The 13,767-nt window shown below is 39.2% G+C and overlaps 1 protein-coding gene across 1 annotated transcript in view; it reads right to left on the reverse strand.

Moving 5' to 3' along the window:
* CD109 (CD109 molecule) overlaps positions 1–13,767 on the reverse strand; it is a 197,275-nt gene that overhangs the window by 27,515 nt on the left and 155,993 nt on the right. The window contains 1 exon segment of the mRNA XM_049776808.1: positions 1,459–1,540. Within this exon segment, the coding sequence (XP_049632765.1) occupies positions 1,459–1,540 (82 nt within the window).

The following is a 13,767-nucleotide window of genomic DNA, read 5'->3' on the forward strand; positions in this document are numbered from 1 at the left end:
CTTGCATGTCACCAACCTGGATTCAATCCCTGGCCCCACCCACATATAGCCCCCTGACCCCACCAGGAGTGATCCCAGAGCCAAGAATAAGCCATCAGCACTTCCAGATATATTCTTCAAAAACAAAAAGCAAAAATCATAAATAATGTATATTTTTCCCTATAGGGTAAGACAGCAGACTACAGCTTATTGGTCAAATTCATCTCAATCAAATCTAGGGTCTCAGAACAAATTCAACCTAAGGTCAGTCCCTCTATGAGCTCTTCTCCATCTCCACATAGAATAGTTTTGAGAGAAACAGAAAGAAATCAAAATAAGAGAGGACAACTTCAAAAGAAGGAAGACCATACAGTAGCGATTCCAAGTGACTCTCAATGCCTAAAATATTTACTCTGAAAAATATATTTACTCTCTATGGTTAGAACATTAAATATTGATGTTAAGAGAATATTAGCAGTAAAACAATGAAACTTTTCTATTTACCAATCTATATGTTGACTCATGCCAAAAGAAAATTTAAAGCCATCTTATAAAAAATTTTATATGGTAAGCTTATTAATATTCAATTATCTTTAATTCTTCATTTTGCATAGACTGAGGAATTCACATTTTTACTTAAAATTGGGTTATGTAATCAACTCTGACAATGAAAAAGATAGAAAAAATGTCATACTCAGACTGAAGAATCTAATTGTCAGTGCTGGCTATTCCAGCCCTCTCTTGCCAGCCTACAGAAAAACCTAGGAACTCCTGTGAGCTAGTGAGGTGGAGATGGCTGAAGCATAACCATGCTGAACAATAATGGAAATACAGCATAAGAAAAACTTTTAACCACTGAAATTTCAGGAGTTACCACCATATCAGGTCTTGTCCATCTTATGGACAACAAATCAACAAATCAATCTTGTCAGTAAATTTCATTTTAAAGAAGTGGAAAAGAGAGTAATAATACAAACACAACCACACAGAGATTCTAGGTTGGAGAAAAGTTAAAATTCATTACTTAAGTCTATTACTGTTTCTCTATCTCCTCTCTTTCTCTCTCTCTCTTGCAAACACACACATGTACAAACACACATACCCTTCAAGAAACTATACTTGTTATATTAATAGTAACTTTATGTTCTAATGTCATATTTAAGAAAAATCTATGACACAATCACACTGTATTTCTAACCAAAATTGTTTTTGCCAGCTGCACCATCTTTATATATATTGCTGCTTTACCCGCCAAAAGAGAGAAGAGTTCAGTTATAATTTCTACATTAAAATTTTTGTGTTTTTGAAAGCATTTTAAGAGGAGAATCTCTTGAAATCCACACTATGTAAAAAAGTAGTCTCAAACTCAAAATCTATGCAGAGAGATTTAAGTCTTGAATGGAATATAAATCCATTCAAAGTGATGCTGTATTCAAGAAAATAAACTAAGAGACTCTTTCTAATCACAAAAACACTTACCAAGTGCTTCCCGAGGAGTCGTCATTTCCAAAAGCACTAAAAGAGCCATCGTCCCTCTGATAAAGAAGCTCTCTCTGGTAACCTAACATCAAAATATAAAATCAACTTGTAATGAATCATGTAATCAATTTGTAAAGAATGAAAATTTCTAATCTGAGCTTCATATGGACAAAAACCTGGGAAGAGAATATGGAGAATACCGTATAAGCAACTACCTTAGATATATTATATATTTATGTGGTGGGAGATAATAAAACACCAGAGATTCTGTGCAAAAACCAGGATCCCTAACTGCAAAAATCTGACTGCAACAACTGTGATTGAGAAGAACTTTTACTGGGCCCACAAAGAAAGACTTTTGAGATTAGACAACTTAGTATGCCTGAAGCCTGTAGTAGGTCTATGGCAGGATGCTTCATACATAGGTTCTCCTTATTTTTAGGCCAATTGTTTTTCCTTTCTATTTATCCCCATCTTTTGCTGTGCCTAACGAAAAAAAAAAAAGCCACACACATCCCTTTTTTCTTTTTTTTTTTCTATTTCTTATCTTTTAAAGGCGCTCCCACCTTTTTCAAAGAACCTTGGGACACAGACTTCTTTGTTTTACCACATTTTTCTATAAAACTAAGAAAAAAGGAAAAAAAAAAGGCTGGGGGCCTGGGGTCAAGTACTTTTGGATGGTGGGGGGGAAAAATAAATACAGAACTAAATATCCAAGCCAAAGTCAATGGCAATAGAATAAAGAGACCTAAACTTTAACACTTAAATAGGCCTGCTATATTGTCAGGCAGGGGGGCAAAGGGTGGTAGTATAGGATGCACTCTGGATCCATTGGTGGAGGGAGGTTGACACTAGTGGTGGAAATAGACCTGACTCATTGTATATCCAAAATTCAACTATGAAGAACTATGTAGATAACAATGGTTTCAATAAAATAAAATTTATAAAAATTAACACCAGGGATTTTTAATCAGTAAGTGTATAATAAGAACTGTGATATTCCCAAATTAAATTGAATTGAGCCCATAGTAAAGTTCTAACACAGACAACAATCCTAGCCATTCGAAGGCAAATAATTTAAAGGCAAAATTTCATTTTATAGTTTCACGTGCAGATTTCAGTATCTAAGACCTAAATGTGTTTCCAACCTAAGAAAAATGACATCTAGGATATCATGGCTATATTTTAAGACTACAGCAAAAGATAAAACTACTTTCTACTTTTAAGCTGGCAAAAGGCAGATGAAGGAGAAGTAATAAGGGTGGAATACCAACAAGACTAATAGCATAGGGGGTGTTGCTAAATAATCTTTGTCAATGAAAATTTTTTCTGGTTTTAAGAGAAAGGCAAAAGAGCTGTCCTGCACATCACATCAATTCTAATCTCTCACTTAAAGAAAAACTAGTTATGGTAATAAAGTCTCAATTTAGAAAGTATTGAGGAGAGACTTATGGCTCATGAATCTGCTGTCTACTTTAATAAAAGCAGATACTTCACATTGGCAAAGAAATGGTAGCAAATAGTTACAAACAAGAACAGCCGTTTCAAATTTAGAGTAATGCATGCAACTCTAGTGGCAAAGAAATAAACACTAAAAGATGAAGCAAACAACCAACAACAAAATAACTTGGTAAAGGTGACTTTAAAATAGCAGCATTTCTCATTCAGACTCAAGGAATGGGAGACAGCTCAGCAGTCAGGGACACATGCCTTCTAAGCAAAAGGAGTAAAGTTCAAATTCTGACATGCTAATGAGCCCCCAAACATCACCAGGTATGGCTGCAGTAGCCAACGCTGACCCTGTTGTCTAGTGTCACCAGTAGTGATCTTTATATATATATATATATATATATATAAGCACCTTGAATACATAGATGATTGTGTTTGGGTTTCAGTCATGTAAAGAACACCACCCATCACCAGTACAACATTCCCATCACCAATGTCCCAAATCTCCCTCCTCCCCAACCTAACCCCACCTGTACTCTAAACAGGCTTTCCATTTCCCTCATGCATTCGCATTATTAGGACAGTTCAAAACGTAGTTATTTCTCTAACTAAACTCATCACTCTTTGTGGTAAGCTTCCTGAGGTGAGCTGTAACTTCCAGCTATTTTCTCTTTTGTGTCTGAAAATTATTATTGAAGAATGTCTTTCATTTTTCTTAAAAACCATAGATGAGTAAAAACCATTCTGCGTTTTTTTCTCTCTCTCTAAATAATTTCACTCAGCATAATAGATTCCGTGAGCATCCATGTATATGAAAATTTCATGACTTCATCTCTCCTGACAGCTGCATAATATTCCATTGTTTATGTGTACCACAGTTTCTTTAGCCATTCGTCTGTTGAAGGGCATCTTGGTTGTTTCCAGAGTCTTGCTATGGTAAATAGTGCTGCAATGAGTATAGGTGTAAGGAAAGAGTTTTTGTATTGTATTCTTGTGTTCCTAGGGTATATTCCTAGAAGTGGTATAACTGGATAAAATGAGAACTCGATTTCCAATTTTTGGAGGAATCTCCATATCACTTTCCATAAAGGTAGAACTAGACGGCATTCCCACCAGCAGTGGATAAGAGTTACTTTCTCTCCACATCCCCACCAACACGGTTTATTCTCATTCTTTGTGGTGTGTGCCATTCTCTCTGGTGTGAGGTGGTATCTCATCATTGTTTTGATTTGCATCTTCCTAATGATTAGTGATGTGGAGCATTTTTTCATGTGTCTTTTGGCCATTTGTATTTCTTCTTTGTCAAAGTGTCTGTTCATTTCTTCTCCCCATTTTTTGATGAGATTAGATGTTTATTTCTTGTAAAGTTCTGTCAGTGCCTTGTATATTTAGGAGACTTGCCCCTTATCTGATGGGTATTGGGTGAATAGATTCTCCCACTCAGTGGGGGACTCTTGTATACTGGGCGCTATTTCCTTTGAGGTGCAGAAGCTTCTCAGCTTAATATATTCCCATCTGTTAATCTCTGCTTTCACTTGCTTGGAGAGTGCAGTTTCCTCCTTGAATATACCTGTAATCTCAATATCCTGGAGAGATTTACCTATGTGTTGTTCTATATATCTTACGGCTTCGGGTCTAATATCGAAGTCATTAATCTATTTGGATTTTACCTTCCTACATGATGTTAGCTGGGGGTCTAAGTTCAACTTTTTGCAAGTGGCTATTCAGTTGTGCCAACAGCACTTGTTGAAGAGGCTTTCTTTGCTCCATTTAGGATTTCCTGCTCCTTTATCAAAAATTAGGTGATTGTATGTCTGGGGAACATTTTCTGAGCATTCAAGCCTATTCCACTGATCTGAGGGCCTGTCCATATTCCAATACCATGCTGTTTTGATAACTATTGCTTTGTTGTAAAGTTTAAAGTTGGGGAAAGTAATTCCTCCCATATTCTTTTTCCCAATGATTGCTTTAGCTATTCTAGGGTGTTTATTGTTCCAACTGAGTTTCAAAAGTGCCTGATCCACTTCTTTGAAGAATGTCATGGGTATCTTTAGAGGGATCGTATTAAATCTGTATAATGCCTTGGGGAATATTGCCATTTTGATGATGTTAATCCTGCCAATCCATGAGTAGGGTATGTGTTTCCATTTCCGCATGTCCTCTCTTATTTCTTGGAGCAGAGTTTTAGTTTTTTTTGTATAGGTCCTTCACATTTTTAGTCAAGTTGATTCCAAGATATTTAAGTTTGTGTGGCACTATTGTGAATGGGGTTGTTTTCTTAATGTCCATTTCTTCCTTATTACTATTGGTGTATAGAAAGGCCATTGATTTTTGGTGTTAATTGTGTAGCCTGCCACCTATTGAGTCTATTGTTTCTAGAAGCTTTTCCGTAGAGACTTTAGGGTTTTCTAAATAGAGTATCATGTCACTGCAAACAGTGAGAGCTTGACTTCTTCCTTTCCTATCTGGATTCCCTTGATATCTTTTTCTTGCCTAATCGCTGTAGCAAGCACCTCCAGTGCTATGTTGAATAGGACTGATGAAAGGACAGCCTTGTCTTGTGCCAAAATTTAGAGGAAAGGATTTCAGTTTTTCTCCATTGAGGACAATATTTGCCTCTGGCTTGTGGAAGATGGCCTTAACTATATTGTGAAAGGTTCCTTCCATTCCCATCTTGCTGAGATTTTAAATCAAGAATGGGTGTTGGACCTTATCAAATGCTTTCTCTGCATCTATTGATATGAGCATGTGATTTTTATTTTTCTTGTTGTTGATGTTGTGTATTATGTTGATAGATTTACGAATGTTAAACCATCCTTGCATTCCTGGGATGAAACCTACTTGATCATAGTGGATGATCTTCTTAATGAGGCATTAAATCCTATTTGCCAGGATTTCGTTGAGGATCTTTGCATCTGCATTCATCAGCAATAATGCTCTGTAATTTTCTTTTTTCAAAGCATCTCTGTCTGGTTTAGGTATCAAGGTGATGTTGGCTTCATAAAGGCTATTTGGAAGAGTTTCCATTTGTTAGATTTCATGAAAGATTCTTGCCAGGATTGGTAGTAGTTCCTCTTGGAAAGTTTGAAAGAATTCATTAGTGAATCCATCTGGGCCTGGGCTTTTGTTTTTGGGCAGACATTTGATTACCATTTTAATTTCATCAATAGTGATGGGGGTGTTTAGATATGCTACATCCTCTTCCTTCAACTGTGGAAGATTATAAGAGTCTATCCATTTCTTCCAGGTTCTCATTTTTAGTGGCATAGAGTTTCTCAAAGTAGTTTCTCATTACCTTTGAATCTCTGCCATATCAGTAGTGATCTCTCCTTTTTCATTCCTAATACGAATTATCAAGTTTCTCTCTCTCTCTTTCTTTGTTAGTTTTGCCAGTGGTCTATCAATCTTGTTTATTTTTTTTCAAAGAACCAACTTCTGCCTTCATTGATCTTTTAGTTGTTTTTGGTTTTCCACTTTGTTGATTTCTGCTCTCAGCTTTGTTGTTTCCTCCTGTCTCCCTATTTTTGGGTCCTTCTGTTGAGCACTTTCTAGTTCTATTAGCTGTGTCATTATATACTCAGGTAAGCCCCTTTTCTTTCCTGATGTGTGCTTGCAAAGCTATAAATTTTCCTCTCATTACCACTTTTGCTGTGTCCCATAGTTCTGATAGTTTGTGTCTATTGTCAATTGTTTCCAGGAACCTTTTGGTTTCCTCCTTGATTTCATCTCGGACCCACAGGTTATTGAGTATGAGGCTGTTTAACTTCCAGGTGTTAAAGTTTTTCTTCTGTGTCCCTTTGGAATTCAAAAATAATTTCAGAGCCTTGTGGTCAGCGAAGGTAGCCTGCAAAATTTCTATGCTCTTGATATTATGGAGGTATGTTTTATGTGCCAGCATGTAATCTATCCTGGAGAATGTCCCATGTACATTGGAGAAGAATGTGTATCCAGGTTTCTGGGGATGGAGTGTCATATATATATATATATATATATATCCACTAGGCCTCTTTCTTCCATTTCTCTCCTCAGGTCTAGTATATTCTTGTTGGGTTTCAGTCTGGTTGACCTGTCTAGTGTTGACAAAGCCATGTTGAGGTCCCCCATAATTATTGTGTTGTTATTGATATTATTTTTCAGATTTGTCAACAATTGTATTAAATATGTTGCTGGACCCTTATTCAGTGTATATATGTTTAGGAGTTATTTCTTCCTGCTCTACATTCCCCTTGATTAATATATAATGTCCATCTTTGTCCCTTACAACATTCCTGAGTATAAAGTTTGCATTATCTGATATTATTATGGCCACTCCAGCTTTTTTATGGGTGTTGTTTGCTTGGATAATTTTTCTCCAGCCTTTTATTTTGTGTCTTTGTTTGTTATGACTATTCAGGTGCGTTTCTTGTAGGCAGCAGAAGGTTGGATTGAGTTTTTTGATTCATTTAGCCACTCTGTCTCTTAACTGGTGCATTTAGTCCATTGACGTTGAGAGAAAGAATTGTCCTGGGATTTAATGCCATCTTTATATCGAAATTTGGTGTGTCTTTTGGTTAGTCTTGTCTTAAATTAGGTCTTTCAGTTTTTCTCTTAAGACTGGTTTTGAGTCTGTAAAGTTTCTGAGCTGTTTTTTGTCTGTGAAACCATGTATTCTTCAGTCAAACCATAAAGTGAGTTTTGCTGGGTACAGTACTCTAGGTGAAGTATTCATTTCATTCAGTCTTGTCACAATATCCCACCACTGCTTTCTGGCCTTGAGTGTTTCAGGTGACAGGTCTGCTGTAATTCTCCAGATGCTCCCTTGAATGTAATTTCCCTTTTTGATTGCTGTTTTCAGAATTCTGTCTCTATCTGTGGGATTCGTCATTGTGACTAGGATGTGTCAGGGTATTTTTCTGGGGTCTCTTTTGGTTGGTACTCTTCGAGCATGCAGGATTTGATCACGTATATTATTTAGCTCTGGAAGTTTCTCTTTAATGATGTTCTTGACCATTGATTCTTTCTGGAAATTTTCTTCCTGGGTCTCTGGGACTCCAATGATTCTTAAGTTGTTTCTGTTGAGCTTATCATAGACTTCTATTTTCATCTGTTCCCACTCTTTGACTAATTTTTCCACTGTCTGTTCATTTGCTTTAAGTTTTTTTTCCAATCTCTCCTGCTGTATAGAATTGTTATTTATCTCATCTTCCACAGCACCAAGTCTATTCTCAGCTTCTGATACCCTGTCCCAGAGCTTATCCATTTTGTCATTCACTTCGTTTACTGAGTTTTTAGGCCTGTTAGTTGACATGTTATTTCAGTTTGGAGTTTTGTGATTTTGTCTTTATATTTTCTTGGTTTTTATTAGTGTTCTTTTCAACTTGATCCATTGATTCTTTGAGTTCTTTGAGCATCTTCCATATTGCTTGTCTAAAGTCCTTATCTGAGAGGTTGTGTTAAATTAAATAATTAACGATGGTGCTGGATGGTGAAGGATTTCTCTTTGCCATCCCAGGCCACGTGATTCCACAACCCCCATCAACCGGCGGGTCTGGGGTTCAGGAAAGCGATGGGTATTGAACTCACTCACAGGCAGGCATCAGGAAGCATTAACTTTATTCATGCCCTATTCACCACATGTGTGTGGCCTACTCATAACCTTTCAAGCACTAGTTATTCTTGGCCCTGCATCTAAACTTCTTTCAGCCATCTTCCCTTTGGGCTCCATGCTAGTCTAAGACCAGAACGCAGAGACCCAAAAGCCAGAACGCCCAGCAGCACAGAAAAGGCCCGAATCCCCTTGGTCCAAGGCTTAACTAACTTTTCCAAGACCCCTCCCAGGAATGGGTGGGGTCTTGCAGGTAAGGTCACACATATCTGGTTCCCAAGACCCCTCCCAGAAATGAGTGGGTCTCAGGTCGCTACACCTAAATCTAGGGTCTCAGATAGGTACACCTACATTTCCCCCTTTTCTGAAATATAAAGACCCTTTTGTAATTCTGACTCCACCTTTAGCCAAAGGTGGGTTAATATTTTCATGCACCAACGTAATAGAGTCAAAATTAATATACCAGCCCCTTTCAAAAACATAACATTTCTGCAAAATATACTATACACTTGTAACTTAAATTTTTTCTTTATGCTTTTCTACCAAGCACTATTTTGGAACTTTCATGTTCCTATGCTTTTAAACTATATTGGGGGAACTTTCTGTTCCTATTAACCTTCCCTACACACAAGTACTACAGCATAAATGCATAACATACATTTTAAAAACAGGCTAAGTACATTAAAATACACACAGTAAAACATTTTGCAATTGAAAATATTAACTGGAAAACAAAACACATTTAAATTATAAAAAAATGACTTAAGACAAAGATGCAGGCGGTTAGAAATTAGATGTTTTAGTTGGGCTAAGCTGTATTACCTCCCTATTTTTTTTTAAACCACTAACTCACTAAAACTTATCCCATCACCAACTATGAGTGAAATATATGACTACCCGCTTAGTCCTGCACCTAAAGTCCAGATGCTGGTTTGTCCCACGCTGATCTCACCACGTGGCTTCCTTCCATAGTTCCAGGCCCCGCAGATGGTTTGCTCACGCTGCTGTTGACCATGTGGTTCCAGGTCCGCAGCCGGTTGGATCGTGCTGTTTCACCTTTCTGATTTGGAGGGCAGATCCCAGGCACGCCGCTTTTCTCCCCTCCAGGAGACACTTTGCAAGCAAGTTCCGCTGCCACAGCCGCTGTGGCTTTTCAGCCACAGCTTTTTTGCAGGGGGCTTTTGGATGTTCAGAGTTGTAAAAGTCCAGTTCGAAGTTTTCAAAGTCGAAATCCAAATTTCAAGCTGAAAGTTATTCTCAGAAAATCAGTCCACTTTCAATACAGTCTTTTTTTCTCCTCCGTTTTTTAATCTAGGCTTTTAATCAGTTTTTGAGGAGGCCGAGGTTTTTGTTTATTGTAACAAAGTGTCAGTCCTGGGCCTGGGCCTGGGATGGAGGTGATGCAAGCTTCCACCTCCCTTGTTTCAATGGCCTTTGAGCCCCCAGATGGGGTGTCGGCCATCTTTGAAAATTGTCGCACGTGGCCCAGGGTTTGGGGCTCAGTGCACCCGAAAAGAGCCAAAATGAAACTGAAAAGCAGAAATCTCACCATCATCGCTGTGTTCTTGGGTCCAGGATTCAAGTCAGAGTTCGGAACGCCAGTTGTTGCATTAAATAATTAAAGATGACAATGGATGGTGAAGGATGGAGGCCTTTGTTCTTAGGCCCCGGCCACATGGCTTCATCCCCCATTTACCGGCGGGTCTGGGGTTCAGAAAAGCGACGGGTATAGAACTCACTCACAGGCAGGCATCAGGAAGCATCTTTATTCATGCCCTATTTACCACATGTGTGTAGCCTATCTCATAACCTTTCAAGCATTCAGCCATTCTAGTCTACCCTGCATCTTAATTCAGCCATCTTCTCTTTGGCCTCCATCCTGGTCCAAGACCAAAAGAGGCAAAGCCCAAAAGCCAGAGAGCTCAGCAGGCCAGAGACACCTAATTCCCAGGCTCCAGGGTTTATCTACCTATTCCAAGACCCCTCCCAGGAATGGGTGGGGTTTTGCAGGTAAGGATACACCTAATATCTAGTTCCCAAGACCCCTCCCAGAAATGGGTGGGTCTTAGGTAGCTACACGTAAATCCAGGCTCTCAGATAGGTACACCTACATTGGTTGGTCATTATCTGGTCATCAGAATTGTCATCTTCATTCTTTATGTCTAATGCTGGCCTGCATTGTTTCCTCATTGTCACACTTGTATTGTGGGTTTTTCTACATGTTGTGGTGGTATTCATTGGCTAAATGATGTAGGCAGCCACACTCCTCTGGCTCCAGACTTTCTGGATGGGTCAACTTGCCTCCAAGGGAGGGGAGTCCTCCGTGGATGAAGCCTCACACCGGATCAAATCTTAGGCCCGGCATGCAGCCGAGAAGACATTCTGAGAGAAATGCTGGGCTTCAGTGATCCAGCACAGTTCTTAGTGTGATTTTTCTTCTTGTTGTGATGGTGTTCTTTTCTTAGAAAGAGCACACAGCTGCGTCGCGAAGCCGAGCTAAGTGCTCTTCTGGAGCCTCTTTTCGGCCCACTCCCAAGAGGTACATGCGGCAGGACAGTAGACAGACACACACAGGCAGCACTCACAATTTTTCACAGTTGGGCCCCACTGGGCAGGCATAGTTTCGTAGATTTTCCCAGCCTGACGTCACAAACAGGGGACCTGGCTTCTGTAAAGTACTGCTTATAGCCGGTTTTCACGTATGGTAGCAGTTCCTTGGCATTCCCACCCTAGAATGGGCCTCTGGGAGAGTGAGTTTTTCTGGAGCATCTTTTCGGCCCACTTGCAAGAGGTTCACGTGGCAGGACAGTAGACAGACACACACAGGCAGCACTCACAATTTTTCACAGTCGGGCCCCACTGGGCAGGCGTAGTTTTGTAGATTTTCCCAGCCTGACGTCACAAACAGGGGACCTGGCTTCTGCAAAGTACTGCTTATAGCTGGTTTTCACATTATGAAGCAGTACCTTGGCGTTCCTGCTTTAGAATGGGCTTCTGGGAGAGCGAGTTTGCTGGAGCCCTCTTTTCGGCCCACTTGCAAGAGGTTCACGTGGCAGGACAGTAGACAGACACACACAGGCAGCACTCAAAATTTTTCACAGTCAGGGCCCCACTGGGGCAGGCGTAGTTTCCACCAGTAGTAGTCTTAAACCTCCTTAAGAACTAGTTGGGACCCTTCCTAAAATAATAATCTTTAATAAAGGATTTTTAAAAAAAAACACAATCTGGACTGAAATGCAGTTTCACTCAAGGCACTGTCATTGACCCTCTGATAACTAGTAATCTGTAGAAGATTCCACTGTTGTGCAGGCATGGATATGTCTGAGTCCCCTGCATAACTAGCAGAGACAGTCAACCATCATAACAAATAGCAGTCATTTGGGGCTGGAGAGATAGCACAGTGGTAGGACGTTTGCCTTGCACACAGCCAATCCAGGAAGGACAGTGATTTAAATCCTGACATCCCATATGGTCCCCCATGCCTGCCGGAAGCAATTTCTTAGCACAGAGCCAGGAATAACCCGAGTGCTGCTGGGTGTGACTCTCCCTCCCCCAAATAAAAAAAGAAACAGAAACAAGTAGCAATCACTCTGATAAACTCTAGAAATAAAGCTCTGTATGACCCAGCAATGCCACTCCTAGTAATAAAGCCTAGGAGCCCAAAACCACAATGCACAAAAGTCCTCTGCACTCCTATGTTCATTGAAGCACTATTCACAATAGCAAGAATCTGGAAAGAGCCCACATGTCTGAGAGCAACTGAGTGGATAAAGAAACTGTGGTATACCTACACAATAGAATACTACACAGCTGTCAGGAAAAATTAATTTATGATATATGCTTATATATGTATTTATATGAAAAGTATTATGCCGAGTAAAATGAGTCAGAGGAAAAGGATAGACATAAAATGATCACATTCATTTGTGGGATATAAATAAAAGATAATATGGTAATAATACCCAGAGACAATAGAGATGAAAACAAGAGGATCAGTCCATGGTAGGAAGTTTACCATAAATAATAGGGGATTCCAGTTAGGGCAAAGTAGGGACCACTATAACAATGATAGTTGGAAATGATCACTCTGGACAAGAAATGGGTGCTGAAAAGGAACAAAGTAATAGGTGTGACACCTCTCGGTAACATTATTGCGAACCACAGTGTTTAAAGGGGGGAAGTTGTATTTAAAAAAAATAAAAAACAGTATAATAATAACACCCAGAGACAACAGAGATAAGGGCTGGAAGGACCAGTCCATAATAACAAGCTTAACACAAAGAGTGTTGAGTGCAGTTAGAGAAATAACTAGCAAGGATAGTTAGGGTAGAGAGAAAAATACAATGCCTATCCTGAAGACAGGCAGGGGTGGGGGGACATAGGAAATAGGGGAACAATGGTGGCAGGAAAGTTGCACTGGTAAAAGAGGTGTCCATTTTATGACTGAAATTCAATTACAAACATATTTGTAAACTTGTGCTTAAATTATTTTTAAAAACAAAAGGAATAGTTAAGCCTTACAGTTGAATAATTGCACAATGCCATAAAAATAAAATTAAAAGGGGAGATAAAAGGGAGAGAGAGAAAGAGAAAGCAAGAGAGAGAGAGAGAGAGAGAGAAGAAAAACATCTGCCAGATAGGCAGGTTGGGGGGGAGGGCGAGAAATTGGGGACATTGGAGACTAAAAATGTGCACTTTGTGAAGATTGTACATTATATGACTGAAACTCAATCATGAATAACTTTGTATCTATGAAAAAATCCAACGGTATTATGAACAACCTTGTAATCATGTTGTTTAAATCAAGTAATTAAAAATAAACAATAACTAAAAAGCCCAGTACTTGTGAATTGGCATACAAAATTAAAAATAGAAACAATAGGGGCCGGAGCAATGGCACAGTGGTAGGGCATTTGCTTTGCATGTGGCTGACCCAGGACAGACCACAGATCCCCCAGTGTCACATATGGTCCCCAAGCCAGGTGAGATTTCTTAGCACATAGCCAGGAGTAACCCCTGAGCATCAGTGGGTGAGGCCCAAAATAAAACAAAAATAGAAACAATAAAAGTTCAAAACAATGCCAATGAAGGAAAGAAATGGAGATAGTTGTAGAGGAGGCCTGGAAGTAAAATAAAAGCAAGAATTGGGGCCTCGGGTCCCTCTACACTGTAGAGGTGAGGTATATGTTTATAATTAAACCACTAGATTACTGAAAACATGGGAACCAAACTGATGTTTTAATATAAATTAAAGAGTCCTAGTGTAGGTGTGGGGA

The sequence above is a fragment of the Suncus etruscus genome, chromosome 7 (assembly GCF_024139225.1).
Source record: "Suncus etruscus isolate mSunEtr1 chromosome 7, mSunEtr1.pri.cur, whole genome shotgun sequence".
NCBI lineage: Eukaryota > Metazoa > Chordata > Mammalia > Eulipotyphla > Soricidae > Suncus > Suncus etruscus.